Here is a 27,515-nt window from a genome sequence, read left to right on the forward strand (position 1 = left end):
TTATCTATACACAGATAGGATAGGATTTGAAATGCTGATAAAATAAATGGCCCAAAATGTTATTCATGGCTGCTTTTAAGCTGGAACAGGCCATGAAGATACTAGTTAAGAAATTATTGATGTATGTAAAGATACAGCCCTTATAGGTTCTCTTCTGCCCCTCACCCTGGTCTTTATTTGATAATAGTTTTCTCAAGTGCTCCCTCTTCAAAAAAGTGTATTTTTTGTGCTTCATGTGGAGTCACATTGATCCTACTGGCAGGAATTTTGTGTGTGTTGCTCAGAAAGCTCCACTGAGCTCTGTAGCTGCATCGGGGTTAAGTGTTTGAGTGACAAATTGAGACTCCCTTCTGCTTACACTCAGCCAGTTTTACTTTTAGAATTAGCAAGTAATTTTTGGCTGGCAACCCACAAAGTGCCTGCCTTTAGGCAGATACGCCTGCTCCGGAGAATATTTGTTAGCTTTTAACATGGTTGTTGTTATGGACGTGGCACTGTCTTCCTTCAAACAAAAAAAAAGCTGTTAAACTTAACTGGCCTCCAAAGTGAGCACAGTTTTAGCAGTAGTCGTTGTGTTTCCAGCCTTCGTTAAACTGCAAATCGGAGTCCTCTAAGATCGCCTGAAGTCTTCGATGTCTTTGCAAATTGGCATTGAGGTGGACGCAGTGGGGTGAGGCAGAATGAGGCAGCCAGGAGGGCTTTCCGCACGCCCCATCTCCTCCCCGGGGCAGGTGTCTGATGCCTCTCTTTTGCTTGCTTGGGCCAGCTTCAGGTAACCGCAGTATTTTGAGGTCCGCATTTGAACTGTCGTCGCAGTAAGGAGCTGGCTGGGGGTTTCCACTGTGGGAGAGATACGACTAGGTATTTTTAAGGGGGGAAATGGACTTCAGGGGTAATTATTAAAATCAATGTCATTGATTGTCTAGACTATATCTTCCAGAAAGGCATAGAGAGAGGTCTTCCTGCTTTTTCATTTTCTCTGAGTCAGCTACTGTTGTATCTGGAGAAATGTCTTGTTTCGCATTCTGTTTTTTTGCCTGGGCTTGACTTCCAGCCGTCAGTACTCCCGCGCTGCCTTAGTCTCAGCGAGGGCTCGAGGAAATTAAGTGCTGTGTTTCTTACATTGGTGGGAATAACGGGGCCGTGCCAGGGGCTCTCTCATCCGGGGTCCAAGGATCTGGCCTGCCCGTGGGTGAAGCAGTCTAGCTACGAGGCGACGTAGGAGTTACGCAGCTTTTCAAGAAGCTGAAGAGTGGGTACGTGTCCCCCGCTGCCGTGCTGGGAAATTTCCCTTTGCACTGATGCCCCCTTTAGATGGGGGGGGGGAGGGGAGCAGTGTTGCAGTGCGCTCGGAGCTCTTGGGTTTAAACAGGACTTTGAAACCTGGCCTGCAAGTAAGGCGAGCTTATGCATTGAGCTGGTTAACAGCAGGTTAATATTGGCTACACAGGCGACTTTACTCACATCAGTTTTATCCTTTCCTGACTCGGCTGGTGGTCTCTCTCCCCGCCGTTCACAGCAGCGTGAACAGCAGCATAGTAGACTGCAATTTGAAGTCATTTTCTTTAAGGAATATAAAAATCGGCGGAAGCTGCAATTAAGGCAAATTGCAGTCCGAGGGCAGAGAGAAACCTGTGGCTTTTTTCCCAGAGCGTGCGCAGCCATCTTCATTTTAACAGCCCTCTGCAAAATGACCGCAGAGATTTAGGGCTCCTGTATGCAGACTGAAGCCAATCTGTGGTCCTGAACAGAATATAGCTTTAATTATTACTTCTCACCCGCGCTGGAGCAGCTGAGAGTGGCTTTGATGACAGCACTGAATGTTTTGTTGTGAGTGGAGAGCTGCAGTTTGTAATTAAAGTTTCGTTACTTGGCTGCATTTCGCATTAGCGCTTGGCAGCTGCAAGCCCGGAGATATATATATATTTTTTTCTTTTCCCCGCCTTATGGATGCAGAGAGCAGTTAATAGGGGGAAGGTGTGTGACAAGAATAGGAACAAGTGGTGTAGGACATGCAGGAGGCTCCTTCTGCAGCCGCAGCGAGCTACCTCGGGCCAGGATTCCCCCCCCTCCCCCGGTAAAACTCTGCTGAGATCCTTGTGGATTTTGCGTCCGTAAATACTGCAGGCTTTATCACGAGGTATAGGACACACAGCGTTTCTGGTCCTTCTTTGGTTTTTACTCTGAAATACGTGCAGTTAGCGCTGCAGCCTGTGCGACGTGCTGCTTGGAGCCCAAGTTTCTTATCACTTGCATTGGCTTTATTTTCTTACAGTTTTACACAGCTGAATTAGTCGGGACTTGCAGAAGTTTTTTACCGCAAGTCCTCAGCTCTTTGCTGAGCTTCCTCCACAAAGATAGCTGGGGGGAAGGGGAATGGCGTTTGGTTTGGCCTCTTTCGGCAGTGAAGTTCCTAGCTTTAAAAAGTAAACTTCCTTGTAGCGTTTCAAAAAGTGATACGAACAGCCTGACAGGGAACGATTCAGAAAAGGCAACTGAAATAATTTTCCAACACAAACCCTGCAGCATCTGTTAATTGTATTAGTCATATTTAAATTCTGGTCTGCCCCAGAGAAATTATTTCACTTTAGGTTGTCTTTGTAGGAGAGTCTACAATCTCTACCACAATATAAACAGTAAGAGGGAGAAGAATTTCATGCTGGAGGGAGGGGAGGGAAACATCATGTCATGCTTAACAGATGTCTTCCTGGCTGATAGTGCTAAAATAGGAATTCTTGCAGATTCCTAAGTCTCTCTGGGGCAGGAACTCCCACTATATGTCCGACAGAACAGTAGCTCCTTCGCAGGACTCTCATGGCGACTTGTGTACGTGCAGACTCTTCGGGGTCTCGCTGGTGTGCTTGCACTCGTGCGAGCAGAAACAAATCCGTTCCGTGCAGGGGGAGAAAACTCACTCTGCAGCACACACCCGCCTGACCCACGCAGCCCTGTTTCTGTCAGTGACATAAAAACACAGGTACATACTGCCAAAACTTGCAGAAGGGTAAAAAAACTCAGTTTAGTAGCATCTTGCACCTGAGTGACTCTTCTGTAATAACATCCCTGCACTGTCCATCCAGCTGTGCCCAGGAGATGCACTTGAAAACTGGTTTTGGTACTTAATGACAATTTCAGTGTATTCATGTCAAAATGTCAAAATAAATTGGCATCTGTATGCCACCTGCAAAAAAGCATGTTGCAGAAGTCTGCAGTTTCCTCAGAGTGGGCTGCGCTTGCCAAGCCCAGCGCCAGCGTCAAGCACAGCCGGTCTGCGTTGGTAAATGCAGTGAATGCGTTAGTAGATGGAGTAAATGCATTAGCAAATAGCAGTGGTGCAGGGCGGTTTTGAAATCAGAAGTGCTCGCTGCCCAGTCCCCTTAATCTAACCAGACTCTGCATGATGACCCGAGTGCCTTCGGTCCCTCGCTCCCCCGTACGGCCTTTCACGAGGTGCTGCGAGGTCAGGAGTCCTCTGCTACTGCGGACACCCTCCGGTGCCGTCACCACCTTCCTAGCACTGCTTCTCCAGCAGCGTCCCCCGGATGCTCCTTTTCCGCCTGCTGATCTCGTGGCCAGGAGTCACAGAGCAGAGGACCACAGCGGTGGTAGATATTCCGTGCCGTGTGCGTTTGATGCTGTATCTGACTGAGACTCCGCTAAACGTATTTTGTAACAGTGATTCATATGTATTAATTGAGAAGGAGTTCAGCATGTCAACTCTATAAAATAAGCTGGTGTCGTTCCATGTACTTTAATTCAGAGAGGCAGTTTTGAGATTCTTTGCTTGTGAAATTCTGAATATTTCACTCTCGGGTCCTTGGATGTTAATAGTTTTTAAACAATGGAAGCATCATCTTTTAGTCTTCCTTGTCCTTTTGTTTAATTTTTATATTAAGGAGGTTTTCGCTCCAATTTTGCTTCATTACTTTAAGCCTCTGCCCTAAGAGAATTCCCCGTGCACAGGCATCCTTAGACGTAAGCATATGCATTAGGCTACTGACAGTTTCCAGCAGCACAGGTAGTCACCTCAGCGTAGCCAGGCAGCGTTGCACAGACAAGGGGAGAGTCCATGGACATCTTTTCGCCTGCCGTGCAGCTGATGACTTGTCATTGTGTTTCTATTAAACATACAAGTCTTCTGCCTGTTTGGTACGGAGTAGATTCGCGGTAATGACACCTGCAAAGATGCTGTTATAGAACTTTGATTTCATTCCTGTGTTTTATTCTGATTTTATTCATCCTTCTTAGGAGGGAGATAGAGCCATCCAAAACTAGATCCTCTTTAACTGGTAGCATGCCAAAGTAGGATTTATTTTCAACAATATTTCATCTTGGCAGTCTTCCCAATCATATCAGGCATCCTCCCTCCTCCCCTATTTATGAAACTCTATATACAGCTTTTCCTATGAGAAAGCAGCTGCTTAAAAATGCTTATGAATAACACACAAGCTAACCTCCAAGTTCAAAACTGCCAGTGCTGCAAAAAGCGTGCAGGGCGCAGACTTCAGCCCCGGCATCCGTCACGCCAACCGGGCATCTGTCCGCTACCACATATCAAGGGGTTCATTTGTCTTGCGACTTCCGTCGCAGAGCTAAAATACGCGTAGACAGCTTTGTATACGGAGAACACGAACCGAGCTCCCCAAGGAGTGTTTCTGAATACTGAAGTGAAATGTGTTTTGTGCGAATAAGCCGTGAGGAACAAGACCCTTGTGGATGGCAGGGGTCAGAGACGCTGGGGACTGGCGCGGTAGAGCTGTCGGCCGGTACTTCCCCGCGCCTCCGCCGTGCGTCCGGCTGCTCCAGAGGTGCAGAACGCCGGCCCCAGAGGACGGCGTTAGAGGTAATAAGGTAAAGCGCGTTCGGCCTAGAAACGTGCCGTGCTCCTTTTAGGGAAATATTTGCAGACTCTTCATAAAATTTGGAGCAGCGGTGTTGGGCAGCGCTGCTATACAGACGCTACCAGAATTATTCCAGGCAGAAGAAAAAATCCCCGCTGCATACGGTAGTGTCTTCTCCTCCACGCGGCAGCTTCGTCTGCGACTCTCAGACAACTCAAGAGCCGTGAGAGATGGTCTAAAGTGGAGAGGGGAAAAGACAAGTAGGCGCTGAGCAGGCGAGACGGCGGCATAGGGCTAGGTTAGGTCACGGCGCTCCCATGTCGCCAGCGAGGTCTCAGCGGGCCCTGGCGGGTTTCTCGCGCATGCAGAGATTTTCCTCCGGTCCGTCTGCTTTTCTTCCTCACGGGGAGGAGTGGGTCCGTGCTCCGCGCTGAGCCACGCGCAGGTGCGGAGGCTCCCGCCCTGGCGAAGTACAGCAGGAGGCTGCATGGACGGACGGATGGACGGGGACCCTTGGAGCCTGCTTTTCTGCATAGGTTCCTATGCCTCCTACTTCACTCGCATCGGTAGAGCAAACAAGGTGCTGGAAGCCTTGTCTGAAACGGAGCAGAAGAGGTAACTGAGTTGATCTCTCTTCTTTTTCTTCCTTTTCCCTTTTTCTTCTTTTTTTGCCCTCTGACTCTCCACGCACGCTGCACACGCAGGCCGGGGAAGCGCCGTCCCGCGGCTCGGAGGCAAGTCGGGGCGCTGGGGTGGCTACCGGCAAGGCCGCGGCACCCAGGCAGGCGGGAGGCGAGGGGCTTGCACGGGTGCTTCTGCGGCGAAGGAGGACGGTTAGCTCAGGAGTGCGGCGCGGCGCCGCGGGAGGAGACGGCTGCCTGGGAGCTGCCACGTTCGAACGTGCTGGCGTCACGCAGCTGCTGCGCGAGTCAGGCGCAGCGTGCGCGAGCTCTCATCTGGATCTCCTTAGCGGGACTCGCACGGCAAAGACTTGACTAGCAGGAAGCGGCAGCGTCTTGGGGGGAGCTTGCACGCGTTCCTCCCTGTTCCTTGAGGCAGCAGCAGGCAGTCATGGGGCTGCACGTGGCACGCAGGGGTCCCCGCCAGGGTGCAGCTGTGCACAGGCGATGGTCCTCACGTTGCACAGGCGATGATCCTTGCATTGCACAGGTGATGGTCCTCACGTTGCGCGGGAGATGGTCCTCACGTTGCACAGGTGATGGTGCTCATGTTGCACAGGCGATGGTCCTCATGTTGCACAGGTGATGGTCCTCGTGTTGCACAGGCAATGGTGCTCATGTTGCACAGGCGATGGTCCTCACGTTGCACAGGCGATGATCCTTGCATTGCACAGGCGATGGTCCTCACGTTGCACAGGTGATGATCCTTGCATTGCACAGGTGATGGTCTTCACGTTGTGCAGGAGATGGTCCTCACGTTGCACAGGTGATGATCCTTGCATTGCACAGGTGATGGTCCTCACGTTGTGCAGGAGATGGTCCTCACGTTGCACAGGCCATGATCCTTGCATTGCACAGGTAATGGTCCTCACGTTGTGCAGGAGATGGTCCTCACGTTGCACAGGCGATGGTGCTCGTGTTGCACAGGCGATGGTCCTCATGTTGCACGGGTGATGGTCCTCACGTTGCTCAGGCGATGGTGCTCATGTTGCACAGCAGGGTGCCAGTCAGCCCACATTTAAAATGTGTGCATGACCAAACCAGTGCCCTGTGGCAAGAGGTCGCATTTTCTCTTCATTACAGCATCCATCTACCTCAAACACTGCTGTATGTTATTGGGGGGGGTATGTTCTGCTTTCTTTTACATTCCTATAATTATCCCTGGCTTCAGTATCATGGCTTCTAAACAAAGTACAGGAAAAAATAATAGTGTTTTGCTCCCCTCCTTGCTCGTTTCTGATGCAGCCAAGCATGTGACTGCTTGCCTGCAGTTGTCCCAAGCCATTTCCTTCCCCCCCCCAGACGAATCCGTGCACTATTTTAATTATCCTCAAACTGCAAGGGCTTGCGCTCGGTCCTTCTGGCGGTTTCAGATTCCCGGAAGGAGATAACGCAGCGAGGAGGCTCAGGCTCCTGAAAAGGCGCAACGCGCGGCAAGCGTTTCGCCCATCTCTTTCCGCCTCTTGTTGTCTGGGGTAGCAGCCCTTTGCCATGACACAGGAGAATCATAAACAGAAATTTGAAAGGAAAACATTGTTTTACCGGAAGGAGAGTGCAGGATATGTAATCCATACGGGAGGCACCCACCGGCTCACCGCTAGGAGCTGGCAGCACAGGATGTGCCTGTGGTGGACGCCCACCACACTTCAGCCTGCTCTCCCCCCGTCCACACTAGAAGCTGGCCAGGCGCCGCGTGCCTCGGGACCAGGTTGTCTGTGGGCTGCCGAAGTCAGGGGTCTTCTCCGCTTCTTTCCGAGGGGCAGAAGAGCCGCAGGAGGAGAACTGGCACGTTCCCAAAGCAAGGGTTTGCTTGTTGTTCGGCTGATGGGTTTTGTATCTTGCATTAAATTGAAATACCCGCCACTTAGGCTCGGTGCCTATTTTATTACAAATGTATATTAATACTGAAGAATTTGTACCAGAGGTTTCCTTAATCAGTTTGAAAGAAACTGGCAATATGTTTCCACTTATTGCCACACACAAAATCTGGTTGTCGGATCAATTACTGTAGTGACTTGTTTTGGTTTAACAAGACTCCTCAGCTAGGTTTTATCCACCTACACTTAGCTTAAACTCATTCATATTTGGAGGGCTCCTCACAAGGCACATGCTGTTTGGGGCTTGTGCTGAACGGTCTTTCCAGATTTCAGGTCGCTTGTTCTGACAGGAAATTATTACCAAGTCAGACTTAACTTTTCCCTATCTCAAAACGTTAGGACCAACACATTTTGGGTATTCCTTTTCAGCAGCGGGGAGCGTGGTACTGAGTGGTTGTGTTGGCTACAAACTGCAAAAATCATTTTCTCTTGGCTGATCTGTTACAGACCACAGTCATTGACTATGTGAAGCCATCAGATCTCAAGAAGGACATGAATGAGACCTTTAAGGAGAAGTTCCCTCACATCAAGTTAACCCTCAGTAAAATACGAAGGTACGTTGCAAAGCCTGATATGGCTGCAACGTGATGCAGCTACCTCGCATTTCAGTGCACTTGTTGTTTATTGTAAGTGAAGAGAAGCAAAATATTGCTCAGTTTTCTGAGAACAGTCACCTGTGGAGGTGTTGAATAAGTCAGATGATTACTCTGATTAGTGGCCTGAGTAAGCAAAATAAGGAAATGTGTTCAACCATGTACCAGTCAGGTGTAAAACACAATATATGAAGGGATGAGAATGCAAACTGAGTGGGGGCTCTACTGTAAGACCTAGAAAAAAAACCACAAAAATGTCTCTGAGCTTATGGTACATAGCTTAAAAAGAGATGAAGAAAGAGAAATGTTGAATATTTTTTTTGCCTTTTCAGAGAGCACAACAAGAAACAAAACAAGTGGTCATCTCCACAGTAAAGTTGTAATATTTCATCAATGTTTCCAGTGGAGCAGGCTAGACCTACTTCTTTGCTGAAGTAATGATAACTTCGTTTGACTCCTCAGACAGAGGTGTCCAGCAGGATACTGATCTGTGTTTGTTACCTAGAGAATTCTGTAGCACATTGAGGGACTGTTAATTTGAATTTGACCAAATATAACCAACAGTAAAGCTGCTTATAGATCACAGGCAGTAAAGCTGCTGTTACTAAATAAATTGTATGAAGCTTAAGACTTCTGATGAAATCTTTCTATTGAATGCAACGAAACTTCTTAGTTGCTTCTCTAGTTTCTTACAGCTGTTTATTGGGGGTGAGAGTGAAGTTGAAATGTAATCCCCAAAACAGAGTGTAAGGACATTTGCCCAGTAAATTACATCTTTCTTTTCCCCTCCACTTGACTAAGCAGACATCTCTGAAGGAGCGACTCTTGTGGTGAAACAAGAAAGGCTTTAACATGCAACTCACAGCATCCTTGTCTGGTCTCTTTACGCAGCTTGAAGAGAGAAATGCGCAAGCTTGCTCAAGAAGAATGTGGTTTCGAAGAGCCCACCGTGGCCATGGCCTTCGTGTACTTCGAGAAGCTTGCGCTCAAGGGCAAGCTGAACAAGCAGAACAGAAAGCTCTGTGCTGGAGCTTGTGTTCTCTTAGCGGCCAAAATCGGCAGTGACCTCAGAAAACATGAAGTCAAGCATCTTATAGACGTACGTACACCTAGGCTTCTACGAGAAGTGTTTCTTCCACAAGATGTGCCAGCATGTGGCTTGAACAAGCCTGCTTATCAGTGGTTTTGGCTCTCCTCTAGGTTCCAGCTGTTCAGCCAGCTAACTACTTTCCTTTATTATACATTTATGTGGAAGTGGTAGTGACCAATGTCTCTACAGAGGAGTGAGGAGCTTGCTTGGTGACACTGAACAGCGTAGTGTCAAGATATTGTCTTACCTGATACAAGTCATAAGTTAACCTTCAGGGCATTCATTTTCCCTTAATATATTTTTTAAGAGCCGTTAAGGACTCTCCTTTGAAAGGTAAATGCAGATATTAATTTGGAAAGTGTAATAGGATTTCATTCCTCACATTAAGCTTTTGGGCATAGGACCTTGCTTCCATGAGAACACTTTACCGTGACTTGCCTTCTGTGGAGTAAGGTGTTTGGTCTTCTACCCTCACCACATTAAAGGGTTAAAAGAGGAAGGGGAATGCAATTCCCTAATGCAGTTGCAAGCACTAAAATGGCAATATCTCATGTATCTTAGAGAAAATTGGACAGGCAGCTGGGTGCTTGGCTACAACCAAACTCTGCTTAGTTCAAGAGACATGAGAAGTTGACTGGGGAGCAGAAGTGGATTCATACCTTTATGCCACAGTCACAGAAATGGTTTGACAGTCAGTTTGTTAGAATAATCTCAAAAAATACAGAAAAAATAATGGGTGGGAGCTGAAGATCAGACTTCTCTTGCTACCCTGAGATATTCGTCCGTCCTTAAGACACCCTGAGCTTTTCATTAGACCCAGTGGGGAGAGAAGCTGCAAGCCAGGGAGGCCATAAGAAGAGAAGGGTGAGGGAAAAATATCCCCATACAGCTGGCTGCTGCCTTCTAGTATACAAATCTGGTGAAAATAGCAGAATACATGGGAGATTTAGTACGTTACAGCAGAAAGCCAACTATGAGACCCATCTCCTCACCCTTGAGGATAGTAGAGTTTTTTACTTACTGTTCTTAAAATTGTTGCAGGTGACACCTTTTGCCTCTGAGGCATCAATAAAATCAAATAGCTCTAATTGTCGTGGGACTGATTTCCCCAATAGGAGGGTCTAACACATTCTAATGCTGAGAAGAAAATTTGTGATTACAGATGGAGTATGAATTTTGTGAGCATTTGCAAGAAGTTTGTATTCCACTACACGAGGGATTTTGATGTATGCTCATGAAGCTAGGTGTTTCCTCTTCCTGCATTGGTAATTGCTATGATCATTAAAAGACATGTCTACCAGAAATGGAATGAGTAAAATAGGAGAAATAGCATGTCCAGCTGAACTTTATAAACCGCGTTTCCAGTAGGAAATCAGTCTATCTGATTCAGCCCAGTAGTTTATCACCTACTGACCAGTAGAAGGAAGGGGGAGCACAAAGCAACGTAACATTATACGGTCATAAGCTGCCACTTAGCCCATTCAGATCAGTTAGAAAGAAGCATCTTGCTGAGTAAAGTGGTAGTAAGGAAAGATCATCAGTTCTGAATAAGCAGCAGAGTATGCCAGTGCTGATGCTATCTGATTTTGCGTATCTAGAAAGGCTCGGTCAGAGATAGGAGGAGAAAGCCACAACTCTAATTTTCTCCAGTTAGAGCCATGCAAATTCAGCAAGGCAGAGGTTTAGTGAGAGCAGTGCACACCTATTTACTTAAATGTCTTGAATAATGTCGTCTGCAAGAAACTACTAGAAAGTCATTCACGGAGACTTCTTTTTTTTTTTTTTTTAACATGGCTGTTGTTGCAGAAACTGGAAGAGAGGTTCCGACTGAACCGGCGCGAGCTGATCGCCTTCGAGTTCCCGGTGCTGGTGGCCTTGGAGTTTGCGCTCCACCTGCCGGAGCACGAAGTGATGCCGCACTACAGACGCTTGCTGCAGACCTCCTAGCGCTGGCCGCCCGGCCGAGAAGGGGCTCCGGAGCGCGTCCACGTAGCTCTGGGGAGCTGCAGTTACTACTGGAAACACAAAAGCAGACTTGTAACACTTCACTCACTCTCTTTTTCTCTCCAAAACCGTTTTTCCAACAACATATAGGAAACACTGCGCTGACTTAAGACTCTCAGCTTTGACAGATTTACGTATTTTCTCTGAAGACAGAGATGTTGGTTAACGTTTGCTGAAACTGGGTGGGAACTGACCCTACCTGTGGGGACTACTGATGTAAAAGTTGGTTACCTGAATCAGACATAGAGAAGTTTAAAGGGCAGCCTCCGTTGCCCCCCCCCCGTCCCCATCACACGAACCCCAAGAGCCCACTCGAGTGCATTCTCCTAGTGCTTTTTCTACCGACCTGCTGCGACTTACACGAGGACTTCTTAACGTTGCGGAAAAGCTTTTAAAGAGGATATCTTCACTGTGTCAAAAAGAATGTGCCAATCTATTTTTGTATCAGCAATTGAAAGTGCACTTTTTCCCGTGGGGTGCTTGTGTGCATATGTGTGTGTGTGTGTGTGCGCGCGCGCGTGTGTGCCGCTGAACTGGTCTCAGGCCGGGTGGCTGGCTTCGTGGTTTCAGAGTATATCGCTTACTGATGGTGAAGATCAAGGTGACCTTACGTGTTTACTGCTTAAAAAAAAAACGTAACTACTGGAAAAGTGGTAAATGGGAACATTTTTGGACATTTTTTTTCTTTTTAATTCTCTGATCTTTCCAACGTTTTACCTTTGAAAGGGTTACACTACTACTACGAGAGAAAAAATCAGCAACTGACCATAAGTTTTCACTCGTGTTTGTGATAAAGTGGAAAGCATTAGTACGAGATTTCCATGTCGTGTTTTTTAAAAATGTCTTGTGTTAAGCCACATGCATATTTTTAACCTTCGCACTTTTCCCACTGTGGAGATGGTTAGACTTGCACTCTGTAGTGTTGTATTTCTGTGCTCTATGTTAGAGTGCATAATAAGCACATTTATTGTGCTGTATCTTAAAACAGTGTTTTATTTTAAAAAAAAATAAAAAAGAGTAGGGCTCAGCAGTATAACAGGTGTCTTAAGGCTCCGACAGCAGGGACATAAGCTCTTGTTGTTTTGTTTTGTTTTTAAACTATAATTGACTTTGCAAAACTTAAAATCAACGACCATCTGAGTTAAGGCTCAGTTCCTTTAGACATTTCAGTACTGGAGGTTTACAGTAAACTTCCTGCAGCTTCCATGGTTCTGACTGGACACCTTGAAAAAAAAAAAAAAAAAGTTGGAGACTTTCATCCAAACTCTGTGATGGTATATACACTACGCCAGTGCCGTGCTTGAGGCCACTATTAAACTGGGTTTATTCTGCGACCTTACACCCACGTCCAACCTCCTCCTATGCTGATTCACTGAACAAGCCTTGCCCTGAACATGCCCCACACAGCCCCACTGAAGGCCAACACTTACATTCATGGTATTAAAAAATAATACCGTCGTCGTCGTCTCAGCCCTGAGGTTTCAGCTGCAGCCCTACGTCCCTCAGCCTGGGAGTGCTTTTGCTCAGCGTGTGCAAAGGGCTTGTGAGCAGGAGGTAGAGCAGTGGGACATAGCAGAGGATGCAAACACACCAGTGCTTACTTTCTTTTGCTTTTGTTTTAATCGGTTTTTATTATTTCCTTCAGTTAGGCCAGGAAACGTCTGGTTTCTTTACTAGCTTTGACACTTTCAAGCTCTAGCACGGGAAATGCCTGTGTATGACTGCTCCGCAGGCTCTGGAAAGGCAACGCAAAGCGTGTCAGGACAAAGGGGAGGTCGGCTGATGCGCTTGCTCTCCCTCCAGCCGCCTTTTCCGCCAAAACCACGTGCGATCCGTTCAAAATTCGCTTGTAGCGGCAGAGCGCTGTTCCCAATAGTGACCCCATAGAGCTAAAGGGAAGCTTTGCCTTTCCGGAAAGGCTTCTGCGTTTTATCCTGGACTCATATTTTAGTGTTGCTTTATAGTATTGCAGGGAAAAAGCGATAGTGGGTGCGAGATACGGACTAAAGAATGAGTCTTGCAGTCGTCTCTAGAGCCGCTCTTGCTGCCACGATGCTGCCACGTCTTCGTCTTCTGTGCTGCTACCCAACCCTGATGTACAGTTTACACAGATTTCTGGGGTGAAATCGGGTTGCTGGAGGCTTCCTGCTTTTCGCTGTTGTTGTTTTGGGGGCAGGGAAGGGTTTCGGAGTCACGTTCAGTTACGGTTTGAATGTGGAGTAAACACAATGGTGATGATGTTGCACTGTTCACGTAGGAACGTACGTAAAGCCATATGATGCTAAATGTCAAAGCACAAAGCTTGGTCAGTACTATTAGGGTTAGGACAACAGGCAGTATTTGCCCCCTTCTTTTTCCCCAGCCCTGGGAAAATTCTGGCTGATGTGATCAAGGAAATCTGTACCAAACAAGCAAACAAAAAAACCCACATGCTGATTGTTCGCCTTTGTCTTACATGGTAATGAGTGTTGATTTACAGATGATTTTAGGTTCAACTTTAAATAGTCTGGGAAATAATCCATTCCATATCACTTGTAATGTTTTGAGATTATATACCATACACTCTACCATGCAGAGGTTTTTTTTTTTTTTTCCTTTTCTAAAATAAATAAATAAATAATTTTTTTAAAAAAAATTGAAAAGCCCAGAGTCTTTTCCACCAATGACAGTAAGTAAAATTATTCAATTCTCTCAGTTGTATGTGTCAAATGTTTTGGGGTTTGTCTTGCCGTGGGACATAAAGCTGCTTATTAAATAAGCCAATGGCAGTATTAGAAATAACTCTTGTTATTGTATATATACAATTGTATATTTTATATATATATATATGTATATTGTATATATATATACTTGTAAGCAAACTAAAAGGAGAAACCTCAGGCTCCAGTTTCCCACCAAAAAGTCTTCAGCATCTCCCCAAGTCCTTGGTCCTTAGGCACCCCCAGTGCCTGTCTCCATGCAGCTCCCCTGTCTCCAGGTGCTTCCCTCAGTTCTAGGATCTTTTCTCCAGCTGAGATCTTCACCTTCTTCCCTCCCAGACCACTTCTTTTTCCTTTTTCCCTCTCTTCCCCCCCCCCCCATTCTGGAAACCCCCTTTTTTTCGGCACCAGTGCATCTTTCTGGAACACGAAGCCCCTGGTTTTTCTGCTTTAGAACATCTTGTGTGCAGAAGCACAAGGGGTGAGCAACCTTCTCATCCATGGGTATGAATCTAAAGGGTTCAGGACTTAGTCCACATGTTGCCAAATTAACAGCTAGGCCATACGGGTTGCAGCTAGCAAGTAGCAGGCTCTGCCCGAGCATTTGAGTTCAACTTCAGCCATTCACTCATATGTACAAATACAGCCAGTTATCTGCCACCTATCTGGGTTCCCAGTTTAAGCTAATTTTTCACTAGCGCCTAGTTAGGCCGGACAGCCTCTCCGGAGAGCACCCTTTCATTGCATACTTCCATTCCACAGCCACTTTAATAAAACAGTTGTCAAGGGTTTGGCTGCCTCCCTCTACCCATCACTGTCTGGTTGGAGACCCTTAATTGTAAATTGATACTTGTGGCAATACACAAATTAACTAGATTTACACAGATTCCAGAACACTAAATATACAGTAAAAAAAAAAAGAAAAAATCCTTTGCTAATCACTTTCCAAAACTGTTAGCAAAGAGGCGTTGACTTCTTTGGGCTACTTTACACTGTCTTTAAATGAAGCAAGCTTAGCTAATTGCTCCAGTGTGCGGTGCACAGTAGAAGTCTTTGGAAACAGTGAGGAATAGCTTATTACAGGATGGTAACACCTTCCTGGGATGCTAAGTCGTTTTTAACACCAGGCCTCACACTGAATACTAGAAAAGATAAGTTACTTAGAGACGTGAGAGGCTGGGCAATCGCCACAACAGTGGCACCACTGCTAATTGTCCCAAGTTGCACCTTTGGCGCTTTGGGATTTTTTTTTTTTTTTTTGGGGGGGGGGGAAGGAGGGAGGGATTATTCTTTGAATTCAGGTTACCCATCCATCTTCCACTTTAAACCCCAGAGACGGGGGGGGGGGGGGGGGGGGAAGATGAAGAGATTTTGAACATCCCCTCAAGTAAACTTGCAGACAAAGCAAAGGCCCTTCTGAACCCCTCAGTCCTGACTCTGCTGCAAGTACATGCAGTCAAAGACTCAGTGCCTCAGCCTGAGAACAAGCCTTATTTTAATTACAGGAACTGAGATGGGAAAACAGACTATTGGCACCATGCTATTTTCAGGCTGATGTTTTCTCTACCCCTTGTACGCTCCCATTTCACCCCAGGTGACCATTACCTCTTAAGCTTCATCCTGGCAATAGCAGAAGGGCTACAAGAAACTCAAATTCATCCTTCCTGCCAGAGACAGTAGCGAAGAGGCGTGGGAGCTGCACGGGACACCCAAAGTCACCCATCCAGCAGCCCCGAGGCCGAGGCCCTTTCCTAACTGCATCACTCATGTTTCAAACCACATCATTGACCAGACACTGCAGTTACCTGGGCTGAAGTTACTCATATAGCACATGCTCTCTCTCCTCTCCTTCCTCCTAGCCTGAGAATCAGTCTTGGAGAGTTTTAAAGTTAAATATATTTGGAGAGATTCAAGTTAAATTTGAATATATTAAAGTTAATGCTAGATTACATTAAAGACATATGTTTTAAATCAAGCTTCTTGCCATAAGACACTTTCAGGAATAAAGTCCTGGAGAGAATCACCTTGCTCAGGGGGGCCCCGCTCTGGTACTTGCAGGCATGTGTTATTAGGGATCTGGTCTAGATGAGCTCAGGGTCCATCTTTTTCATTCACTCTAAACCCAGGAAGCATCATCCAGAACCCAACAGCAGACACCAGGACTAGTGAGCCTAAAACTAACAGTCGCAGGGTCCTACAGAAACAGTAGGAATGGTGATCCTGGAAAATGAACTGTATATATTCAAAGCAAGGGAAAAGCAATGCCAAAAAGTTGCTGCTGACTTAAGACATGAACAATTTCTATTTCCTAAAGAGCTCTAAATAATTTCCCATTTCTGCGAATTCCTTTAGCCTGTCACTCAAACCTCACCATAATCTTACTGAGCATCTCCTTAAAACACATAGGTACCTTACCTCTACTACCCTGTTTAGACAGATGCTCCATGACTTAATTCCTTAAACCATTTTAGAAGCCTTCCAGTTTTCAGCTGAATTTTAATTGTGGTTAACTTACAACATCTTGAACTCACACCAGTATATCATGTTACTGGAAACAGAAAATTTCCCCCCTACAGCTTACTGAACAATAGGATTGGGGTGAGGGGTAGGGGATCCCTCCTGGCAGCAGATATGCTTAACAAAGTAGTTAGTTGGACAAGCTAGCAAAAGGAAAGGGAGAGACAAGATGAAAATAACTCTTCTCCTGCGATGTGAGAGTGCACCCAAGGAACTCCTTCCCCAGCGTGGGACACTCTCGGTCATCATAAACCTTGCGTATTATGTCGGTCATAACACACCATCCCCTTGTTTCTCGTAGTCCTTGTTGCTGTGAGGATCTCCCAGCCCTTTGCTTTGTGACTTCTCTTCTTTTTTCTCTTCTACCTTTTTTTGACACGATCTCCAGATTTGATCACGGATAAGCTGACACTGGAGAAATGCGCACAACGTGTCAGTAAACGCTGCAGAGCCTGCTCATCAGTAGGGAGCCCCCAAGTCTCGCGTTGCCTTAGCCAACATCGGCGAGTACTTCATGCTCATCGACGAAGACGCTGGGCAAGCCAGGGCTCCCAAACTGCTGCCACTGCAACTAATTGCCCTTAGTTTTTTCTTCCTCCCCAGCCTCCATGAGGTACCCTTTTGACTTCACTCTCTTCCCTCCTTTCCTTCTCGACACATGCAGACCAGGAAGGGAAGTTTCCATATTGTTTCCCACCAGCAGCAGCTGGAGGGGTTATTTTGAGATTTAATTGGACGAAAGAGGACGGCAAAGCAGAGGGGAACAACATAAAGCCCAGTTTATGGGCTTTACAAGCTAATATTAAGTTCTCCGTGCTTACAGAGACCTGTTTAACAGGGATAGATTCTGTTCATTGATTGAGGAGAGAAGATGTGGGATTTTGTTGCTGTTGTTGTTGGGGTTTTTGTGGGTTTTTTTTGTTTGTTTAGTTTTTAGATTGCATCTACATCTTTTTCAAGATTTTCCCCAGCACCTGCAGAGGCTCACAGCTTAGACCAAGAGAAAGTTTGGAGAAAGCTAGACTGCCCCAAACTATTTGCTTCTCCTCTACTGTTTTACTAATTGCTCATTTTGACCACACAGTTGCCTTGTGCTAGATTTTTACGCAGAACAAAGGCGTTTTGTCGCAGCGCAAGAACTGCGGCAGCAGGATCAGGTCGTCTTTCCTTCTCTCACACCAGAATACACAAGGTTACACACTCGGCTTTACATTTCTGCCTCTATCTGTTGAGTATCGTTCAACCCTTGGGAGTACACAGGCCTCAGCTTTTTCTCCTCCTATTTGTAGCCAGTCCTCACACACACACACAGAAATGAAATGAAAAAGCGGATGAGATGGCAAATCTCAACGTATTTCTGAAATGCTAAAGAAAAAAAAAATCCTCCCAAATGGTAAGCCTAAGAGACCTGCTGTGTGTTGGTCTCTTCCCCCTCTCCCTGCAAGGAGCAGGGCACAGCATTCCCTCGCTAGCCGAAGCAGTACATTTGGGACAGTTTTCCCCACCCTTCCACTTTTCAACATTGTCTTGGACAAACAGCCTGATCTTGGATGGGGAGGGGAGATGAAGCACCAAGAATAGACTTAGAAAAATTGCAGAGATGCACAGTCTGAGACGCAGCTCAAGGGAGGGAGGAATGTCTCACAAAATTATAAATACGCAGAAAACAATGGGAGTCTGTGGTTTCCATTAATATTTTCTGCTGGCAACCCAAGAAGTCTGCTCTTATTTTTAGTTAAGAAAGATCAAGAACGAATGCAGAAACATAGTAGCTGTAAATTTTTTTAAAATCTGGATAAAAGGCTTTCATTTCTAAACTACTCTCATCCTACTCAGCAGTAAAAATGACTAAATTGTTACCATCCGAGGTGGATTAACAGTCTAGACTGTGCTGCTTCCCCAGGCCCTCTCCACCTCCTGGTCGGCCCCTGAAGAACAACGCACATGTGAACAGCGCTCACCAAGCACCAGCAATCGAAGAAGTCCTCCCACTGGCTGAGAGAGGACTACAAGAGTCCTGAACAGCCCAGCTGAGGTACGATCAGTAGTCACCTACTCTCTGCCTTCAAGGTCGAAAGCTACTCAGAGACCACCGGGTCTGTGATCCAACCTCCCAAGACACAGCCCACAAACTAACTGCGCAGCAGTTCCTCAAGGGGCACACGTGTTTTAAAGAGACATCTAGGCATGGTATAGATATTTCAAGTGGACAAAGTCCAACACATCTCCAAACACCAGTGGACTGTTCTAATCTCACTCTCCTAGTCGTGAAGATTTTCTCCAGTTAAAACTGGACCAGTTCAAGCCTATGAACAATCCCAAAGCATTTAGCTGCACATCTTTCAAAAAAACCCAGGAAAGTAGCATCTAGAGTGCGTTTGAAAGCTTCATATTTAATACCTCGTTCTGGAGCAATTTGCATGTCCTCCCTGCTATCTTGGAACATCTTCCTTCAGTGAGCGGCACAGATTGGAAGCCCATCAGAAATTGGAGTATTTCCATGGGCAAATGTTAAGATTCACCCCAAAACATTAAAATTCAAGCCCAAAACTAGAGCTGAAAACTGCTCACCTCCCGTTAGAGCCTAAGAGGTTCACTAGTATTTCCTGAATCCCAGTCATAAGCGTCTCATCTGCCTTCCAGGGCTACGTATGTATCATCTTACTTATATACGGATTGCAGCTGAATTAAGATAACCACCTATGTCAAGGAAAAAGGAAAAACTGTTTTTTTGTCTAGTACCCAATCTTCAATTTCCTCTAACCTGAGCAATATTACACAGTTAGACCTCTACCAGTCAGTGCAGCACACAAGCCACTGCATTCAGATGGATTCTCTGATGAACACTTCAGGTATCAAAGTTTAAATTACTGGTCACATAGATAAATTGAGAACTATCAGATCCCATTTCCTCTTTCATTCCTTGTTAGCTGTTTGCCCCTGACTGCTGCTCCTCAGGTGCTTTTATTCGTTTGGTTCACTTTTTATTATTTCTATAAATGCAAAGATAAACAGAGAAAAGCTGGTGCAGTGCTGGGAATTGGGTCTGGCTGTCTCTTTCATACAGTGCACCCAGAGCTGTGGACTCCACCCTTCGTCTGATTCGTTTTAAAAGCCTGCTGTGTCCATTAATGGAAAATTGGACTCTGCTCAGGCTATGATGGTGTCCACGTAGAGGAAAATGGAAAGTCTCAGATTAAAGCTGCAGGAGGCCAGGAAGAAAAATATCTGGTGAATTTAATTAATGGTGGCAACCCAATTATTATGGACAAACATTGAAGAAACGGCAACCTGTGATCCAAAGCAGATCCTTAGTTAGAAAGATGAAGAGGGTGGCAAGAAAGGCTACAAGGCCTCAAGGCTGAGAAACTGAAGTATTCCTTACCTCAAGGTGAAAGTTCAGTTCCTCACTGCAGCCACAGAGAGGTCTGCAGGCAGCAGAGTGGGAAAAAACATGATTCTGCAGTTCCTGCAGCCACTGGCACTGGTCCCCACCACATCTAGCTCAGCAGCTTTCTACCTAGGACACTTCTCTCACAGCACAGACATCATTCCTCTTCCCCATCAGGGCTAACACTAAATATAAATACTCACACATCTACCCGCTCTTACTGCAGCAGAGTAAAACAGGGAATAACCAGGGAACAGCTCCACTTTGGACTGAAATCGTGGCAGAGCTAAGTGGTACAGCTCTGCTGCGCCTCCGAGCTGCTTCACTGAGGGCCCAAGAGGACAGTCACCTCCCGCTCTCCCAGCTCCTCCAGGGATTGTTGTAAAAGACACTGCATCCATCATTGCATAATTCATGGCAATACAGAAGGCTGGTCTTAATCTACCTGTTACAGTGCATTTACTGAGCAGTCCCACTAGCATCTCATTCTTCACCCAGTGCAGACTACAAGGAACATTTCTGAACAACAAGTTTGTGAGGTGTTGCGCTGACAACCTGTTCACAGCTTAACTGATAACCTATGACAATCTGTATCATAATCTTCATTTTGGGAGAGGTCAGTGCACAGGCATGTATTATTTACTGCCAACTCTGTCAGAAGAGTTGCAAAACACTGCAGGAAACTTGGCCAGAGGTTGCCTGTTGGAGCCCATAGAGGTGACCTAGATGGTCAGAGTGATCACAAGTAAAGAAAAGGAGAATGAGACCTCTTGCTGCAGTCCCACCTCCCTTTCACAACCTTCTTCCATCTCTTCTGAGTTAGGTAACAGAAAAGAATTGCTTAGTTTAAAGGCAAAGCAAAAACACCGACCAGTGAATTATTCCTGAATTTTCTCTTCACCGATTGTAATTCAAAAGCTCATTGTCCTTTCAGACACACTGTGCATAGATACACAAATTCTTTACTTCTTTTGGTACTTGCTGTGAAAGCCCATTCTGGAATCCAGTGGTGCTGTTCAGACACTTTGCAAAATTGATCTGCTGAAGTGATATGATAGGCTATCTATCACAATGCCATTAAAATAGCTATCCATCCTAATTATACTCCCCACAGGGTCTTAAAGATTTGAGACTTATTTGATCACACTCTGGCCTCCCGCTAGATAGCTTTTGTACCCATCAGTAAGTTTGAGAAAGTGGTAGGAATGGCAGAGAAAATTTCATTAAAATAAGCAGCTAAGGCAAGAAGTCACAGTAGTGGCCTTCGCTGAAGGCCTTATCAGACACTGGAGAAGCCCATGAAGGCACAAATATGCCTGGAAAACCACCTACACCTGCAATGCTGCTGCACACAAAGCAGCTTGTTAAGCAAACTTTACGCACAGTCTAACACAATGGTTAAAGGCACTTACAGATATATTGAGCTGTGTTTTGTATAGCTAGATTGCTTCCAAATTACATGCACTAGAAGCCAGTAACTTGATGAATACACTTTTCAAAGCACAAACGAGCTTAGGTGCTAGTGCTGGGATTCTTAGGGGAGGGGGGAGGAGAGTGAATCAAAAGCTGAAAGAGGTTGAAATACTACCCTTAGACCTACCGATTGATTTTATAACAATGCTTTCCACATACGATAAGAAGTATTTTCCAGTTAACAATGTAGCAATGAGAGCCAGAACATAAAATTTTTAAACGCAACTACAACCACAATTATTTTAAAAAGGCTACTATAGAGTAAAGGTGGAGATGTAACCAGTGACCTGGAAATTTAATGTGCTCTACAAAAAAGTACACCAAAACTTTAAAGAATGTTATAGCTGCAATCTCACACCATAAGCTTGCTTTACTGTTTGTTTTCAAATGATCACATGGAAAATGATGGTAGAGTTCTATAGCAGGAATATATTTCTGGAGTAGTTAAAAATATGTCAGAGTACTTTGTACCTTCCTATTAAGGCAAGATAGCCAAACCTCCAACTCACAAAACAATTTGTCATGAAATGACTTCATGAAGTCTCTCAGAGAGGACGAACATAAAAGACAACTCTTTTAAGAGCATGTTTCCTTCTCTTTTTTTTCCTAAAGAACATAAACACTTGCAATAGTAGCTGTGGCAATATAATTTTTCCATTATTTTCTTCCTCCTAGCTGAATTCACAGCGTAAGACATGCTCATCTGTACAATTGTCTGAAGGGAGCTGTGTCTAGCCCAAGGCCTATATGAAGTGAATAGAATATCATGACTGATTGATAAGTAGATTCATTTTGTATAATTTTAAAAGAGGTACACATGGAGTTTATTAAATCATACTGCAGAACACGGTAATAGACCTAAGTTTCCTCTACTTCAGAAAACTCCCAGCAGTTTCCCATGAGACTTCTCTGCTGGCTAACTTAAAGCCCCAGATCCTGACAACAAGAGGTTACATGATCACCTCAGCTGTTATTTGCTACATTTACTCTTTTAAAACTGAATTTCCATGTTTTCAAAGACTGCTTTGAACCAGAATGATGCCCTTGTGTCATACTTTCAGAAACCTGAAAAACAAAAGACCAAGAGATATTCTGAAGGGAAAAGGGATGCTACTTTCCGGCTTTTGCACCCGTTTCTGTGTTGGGGGCTAGGAGTTCCTCTGTCATCATTTTCCATGGTACTGCCCTGCGAGTCAGCATTTCCTCTGGTAAACTACACTGCTTTTCTCCAGAATTCTGAATTATGGCAGGGTTCGCTTCATGGGTTTATATATTTTAGTCCAAAAGAAAACAATACAGCTGATTTTTTTCTTTTTTCCATTCAGAGACTGCAGTAAGCAACTCACCCTTACAACACGGCTATTCAGATCACGAGCTGTTCAGTGCTTTGTCAGCAATTTTACTATTCCGCTCTGAATACAGCTGAGCCACACGAAATTCAGTTGTGTAAGGCTCGCCCCCCCCCCCTCCTTGAAAGCAGAGATTTATTTTCTTTGGTTACAGCTCATCAAGTCTTGAGGCTACAACCATCTGTGTTAATCTCTGCACAGTCTGTTCTTATTCATCATCAATAAGCTCAAGGAGCACCCATGCTGAAGACAGTATGGACAGGCATAATAAAGAAATAAACGCTGCCTTGCTGAAATTTTTAGCTTCTGTGTCTATCCTACATCCTAATTCTTTGAATGTAACTGGAGACATTACACGAGAGAAGACAATGAACTCAGCCCTGAAGGAATGGAACGCTTGAAAGAAAGTTCAACGCCATTTTTAGAGAGGCCTTTGCTAGAATGATTTGCAGAGCTCAGGCTTTGGCAGCAGAACAGCCAGAAGCAGGATGGTGAAGAGAAGAACTTGGATGCTGTTCTCTTCTGCCTGCTAAAATTTATTGCATCTCTTACATTACAGCTATTCATGTGTTCTCCACTAACTGCTTTGTGACGGGAAAATCTAAGGTTGCTACACAAGTAAACTATTCAGCTGTTGGCAGATGAGATCCAAAGCAATGCCTGCATAGTTACCCACAATTTTACCTCTAACTTGATCTCCAGTGACATCAAGATGGGATTGGCCCTTCTGTTGTTAAGCTCAGATGAAGAATCTCAGAGTAAGAGGTGACCATGCAGAGAGATGCTGAGCACCTCTGGTAACTTGCTGAGACTCTTTTTCTGGCATTGAACTGTCCCACAGGGTTGCACACTCACTTTGGGGGGTATCAATTAAAATGCTCTGACCCGAAATAACTTCGCTTGATAAATTCCAAGGGCAAGCCTGGCATAAATGATGTACAGGGCACCCCTCCACTGACAAGGCAAAGAACAAATTGATTTCTAGGCATCAGTAAGAGAGAGGTGACTCCCTGAGGAAAGTCCTACATGCCTTGTTTGAAGCCATAGGCAGCTGATCCCTTGGTTTCCTAGCAGCTGTGAGACACCCCTACAGCAAAATTCTTACCAGATCTCCTTCCAGGGCTAGAGAGGACAACTAATCAGACTGGCACAGTCTTCAGTGCTTTCAAAGGAAAGTCTGAGAAATACCTGCCAGGCAAGGTGCTCACGATCCCAGTCAATGCTTTATGCCTCTGCTATGTGACTGATTACAGCAGTGGGGCTCTTACTGCAGGTGTCTACAAATCTCTAAGACATTTGCACTTAAGAACAGCTTCATGCTTGAGTCAGAGGTTTCTTAGAAATTTTAAGCTACTCCTTAATTTATCTTGCATTAGTGATATTCCTTTTGTGCTTAGGCATGACAAATGGAATTCCCAGCTCTGCACCTTTCCTTGACCCTCTGCGTTGCCTTACGACCTAACCAGTGAAAGCTCCAACCTACCAGTTTCTCATTTGGAATACCCATTTCCTCCAAACATCAGTGCGTTCTCCTTATCTTTCAAAGGAATTGTGCTGGAGGCTTGTTTCATTCAGATAGCTTGCTTCAGGCAGACATTATTATTACACAGTATTGTAAGACACTTGGATGCACACAATTCCAGCATAAACAAACACATTGGTAAATCAGCTTTTTTCATCATCAGAAGGTACAGAAATCAGAAGTTTTAAGTGTAAACATGAAGCAAATGCCCAAATTGAAATAAGCCTTAACTCTACCTCTCAAAGGTGCACTGACCATAAGTTGCTTGAGCCAGCAGAGAAGAGCAACTATCACTAAGCAGTGTGTAAAACAGAAGGTCTTAATGTCTCTCCAGTGCTGGAGAGTCATGAAAGGTGGGGAATCTCTAACAGCAAATAGCAGAAAGAGAAGCTAGAGCATTCTTGGCTCCTGAGATTTGTTTCCTAAAGCAAAGTCTGTAAACGCAGTTACGGGACTGTACTCACCAACAGGTAAAACTGGTTAAGACGGACCTCAGCTATTTTAGAATGTAGAGAATTGTGCAGTTTGCTTTTCTATACAAGCACAAACTAACAATTTGACAAGTTCCAAGCTACGTATTTCTAAATATTAATCATAACGCCTAAGAAAAATATACTAAGTGTGTTCACATCAGTTTTCAAAAAGATTTTGTATATAAGCAAATCAAGAACTCAATATGTCAACTGACCACCCCCACCTATTTGGAAGTAGCGACATCTATTAAAGGGTGGGAAAGCCCCCTCTGACTCCTCTCCACCCCAGACAGGGGAGAGGTACATTCCCCACTCTGGTAATGAAGAGATGACCTAACTTTTTCCATCAGCATTCCCCGAAGAATAGAGTTGCTTTTCTAGTAGATATCAAAGTGTAGTTTAAAAAGTGTCAAGTTTCTAAAACAATGCAGTTCATATGGAAACAGTTACACAACCTGCGTTGGCTTCCTTCGTTCTTTTTTGGGGACTAAACAGCCATGTACTTACAGCATATCCCAATCAAAAATACCAAGCAACATGTTCTCAGGGAAAAAAAAATCTCTTCCTGTTTTATCTCCTGATATAAAGCTATTTAGTCTCAATTTTTTTCAGTCCAGCCCTGAATCTCTAAGCCTTCACCCATGCCTTCTTTTCAAAATAAAATTTGAGTCTGTCTCTGTACTTATCATCTGAAACAGGATTAAAGTTTCACACTGGGTCTGTTGCCTGGTTCACAGTAACAGATGATATTTTTGAAAGGTATTCAGTCAGCTTCTGCTCAGGGCAAGAAAATTTTCTTTAGGGTTTTCTTCATCCTACTACCTCCTTTAGCTCACAGTGAAACAGAAAATTAGGAGAAATGTTCTTTTCTCAGCACTCTGTACGGCTTCAAGTAACCACTTTTCTACAATACTCATTAAAAGTATCCTTTTCAAAACATATTTTATGCCCACACAGTGTATCTTGAACTCTTCAGATCTTCTTGTTTGAAGATGGGAAATAAGAACATAAATACACACACTCCTCCACCAGCTAGGACATAGTTGTGCACAACATAATTGTAAACCAGAACTCTGTCCCTTATCAAGACATTTAATATGTCCATTGCTTTTTCAAAAAACATCGTTTCCTATTGCTTTTTGTTAAGATCACTGGCTCTGCAGATTTTCAGCTTCACTACTAAATTGGCACTGGAAGATTGGCACACATCCTCTTCCCAACACTAAGCACAACAATCACACTGCAATAAGCAATAACAGAAAAAAGTGCTTCAGTGGTAAGCATCAAATTCATTTCATTCATTCAATAAAATCTTCTGCTGCAAGCTACGTCACAGCAACCAGACTAGAAGATTGTTTCTATGCAGCATCCATGTGGCCTGTGTTTTAGTAACCCACTTGCAGCCAAAATCCATCAGCTTTACTGTTTCATTCTTCGTTCCATGGCACTTCTCTGTATTTTAATTAAAGTCTCCTTACCACGAAGGTCAGTCGCACACAAAGGCACACTGTTGTGGCAGACAACACAAGCCTCCTCACTAACCTATTGCTTTGACCAAGAAAGCCTCCATGCTCACTTGGAGAAAAAGAAAGAAAAAGAAAGAAAGGGGGGGGGGGGGGGAAAGGAGGGGTAAGCAATACAAGATCCAAAAGGTGTTACATGATTCACCTTTGTGATTTGATCGAAACCAGTAGATATGAAAACAGTGCAATGAGAAAGCTGCCAGTGATCGACTTTCCCTCAAAGAGACCGCCACACAAGTTTTTGTCTGTCATCCTACATTCTGTAGGCCTAAGAACTGAAAAGCCTTTAGACTCTAAGGGTCCTTAGACGATGGATACTGAAAAAAATAAGTTTTTTTCCACCAGCTTAACCACAAAACATTGCTATGCATTTAGGCATTAATTAGTTTCATTGCATCTCTCCAACCTAAACAAGCTTCTCCGTGCTCAGAACTTTATACTTGTTATTTGGTATCTTTGAATGACCACAGAAAAGATCAATTATATATATGCACTCTGCGCCCTTTGCATATTTGCAAAGTCACTAAACGTAACTGTTTGCATGTCTTGCATGAGTTTGGACTTCTAAAATTTCATACTTTGAAGACCATTACTATAACTCTGAAATGTGTTTTTTACTCTTGCAACATCCTCCTTTGGAGATAGGGCTGAATTAAAGATTAGGCCATTGTTTCTTCAGAAAATTACCACATTTGCTCTATCCTTTCCCCTCTGGTCACCAATCCCCTTAAGCCTAACCTGCTCTACAGCTCGCTGAGAACAAAATAAGACTTCTGTATTTTCTGAGGGAACAAAAAAGAATTAACTAAAAGCTTTGCCTCAGAAAAAAAAAGAGCTCATAGCCTAATGTCTTTCACATTAATTCTGGTTACATTGTCTGGGACCTGACCCAACAGCAGCAGCTGGAAAAAAACATTGTCAATGGTTGGGGTTTCAAATAATGAGACCTGACAAGGAGCTTTATAGGGTACTCAAGGCTATGCAGTCTTACTCAAAAGCTAGGTAGCCAACTCTTTTAACATAATCCATACATAGCATACAAGTGGCCAGCATGTTCTTGTCTTCTTAACCCTGCATTCCCTCCCTGCCATAATCACCTCTGCATCTCAAGGCTACTTGCTTGCTTGGATCTGAGAACCCCAAAATACACCTCTTGCTGTCTGTTCTCAGCCAGAGCCTACTGGTGCAAAAGCATCTCTTCCCCAAAAAGGTAGGAGGGACGCTGGGGTCTTCACATAGGTTCCCTCTGACAGCTGGTTGAGGGGTGACTCAGAGTCATTCTCCTTCCACCTCAGAGTTGAGAAAAGCTGGTTTTATTTATTTATTTTACCACTGCAGGGCCTATTGAAGGTGGCTGTTCCTCCCCATCAGGTACCAAGTCAGGCAGGAGAACCCAGGTCATGGCTCACTTCTAGATCTGTTGCTGGCTTGCTCTGAACTTCCAGATAAAACAGTCTTAAAGCTTTACAACTGCTGCATCTCA

At 44.8% G+C, this 27,515-nt stretch overlaps 1 protein-coding gene across 2 annotated transcripts in view; it reads left to right on the forward strand.

The window, feature by feature from the left end:
• The window catches only part of CABLES1 (Cdk5 and Abl enzyme substrate 1), a 64,334-nt gene extending 52,213 nt beyond the window's left edge, over positions 1-12,121 (forward strand). For both annotated transcript variants that reach the window (XM_062570219.1, XM_062570220.1), the window contains 3 exons: positions 7,846-7,952; positions 8,883-9,090; positions 10,888-12,121. In XM_062570219.1, the coding sequence (XP_062426203.1) occupies positions 7,846-7,952; positions 8,883-9,090; positions 10,888-11,028 (456 nt within the window). In that variant the 3' untranslated portion in view covers positions 11,029-12,121. The remainder of the gene's footprint in view (positions 1-7,845; positions 7,953-8,882; positions 9,091-10,887) is intronic.
• The last annotated feature ends 15,394 nt before the right edge of the window (positions 12,122-27,515 follow it).

Source organism: Rhea pennata, chromosome 2, assembly GCF_028389875.1.
Source record: "Rhea pennata isolate bPtePen1 chromosome 2, bPtePen1.pri, whole genome shotgun sequence".
Taxonomy (NCBI): Eukaryota; Metazoa; Chordata; class Aves; order Rheiformes; family Rheidae; genus Rhea; species Rhea pennata.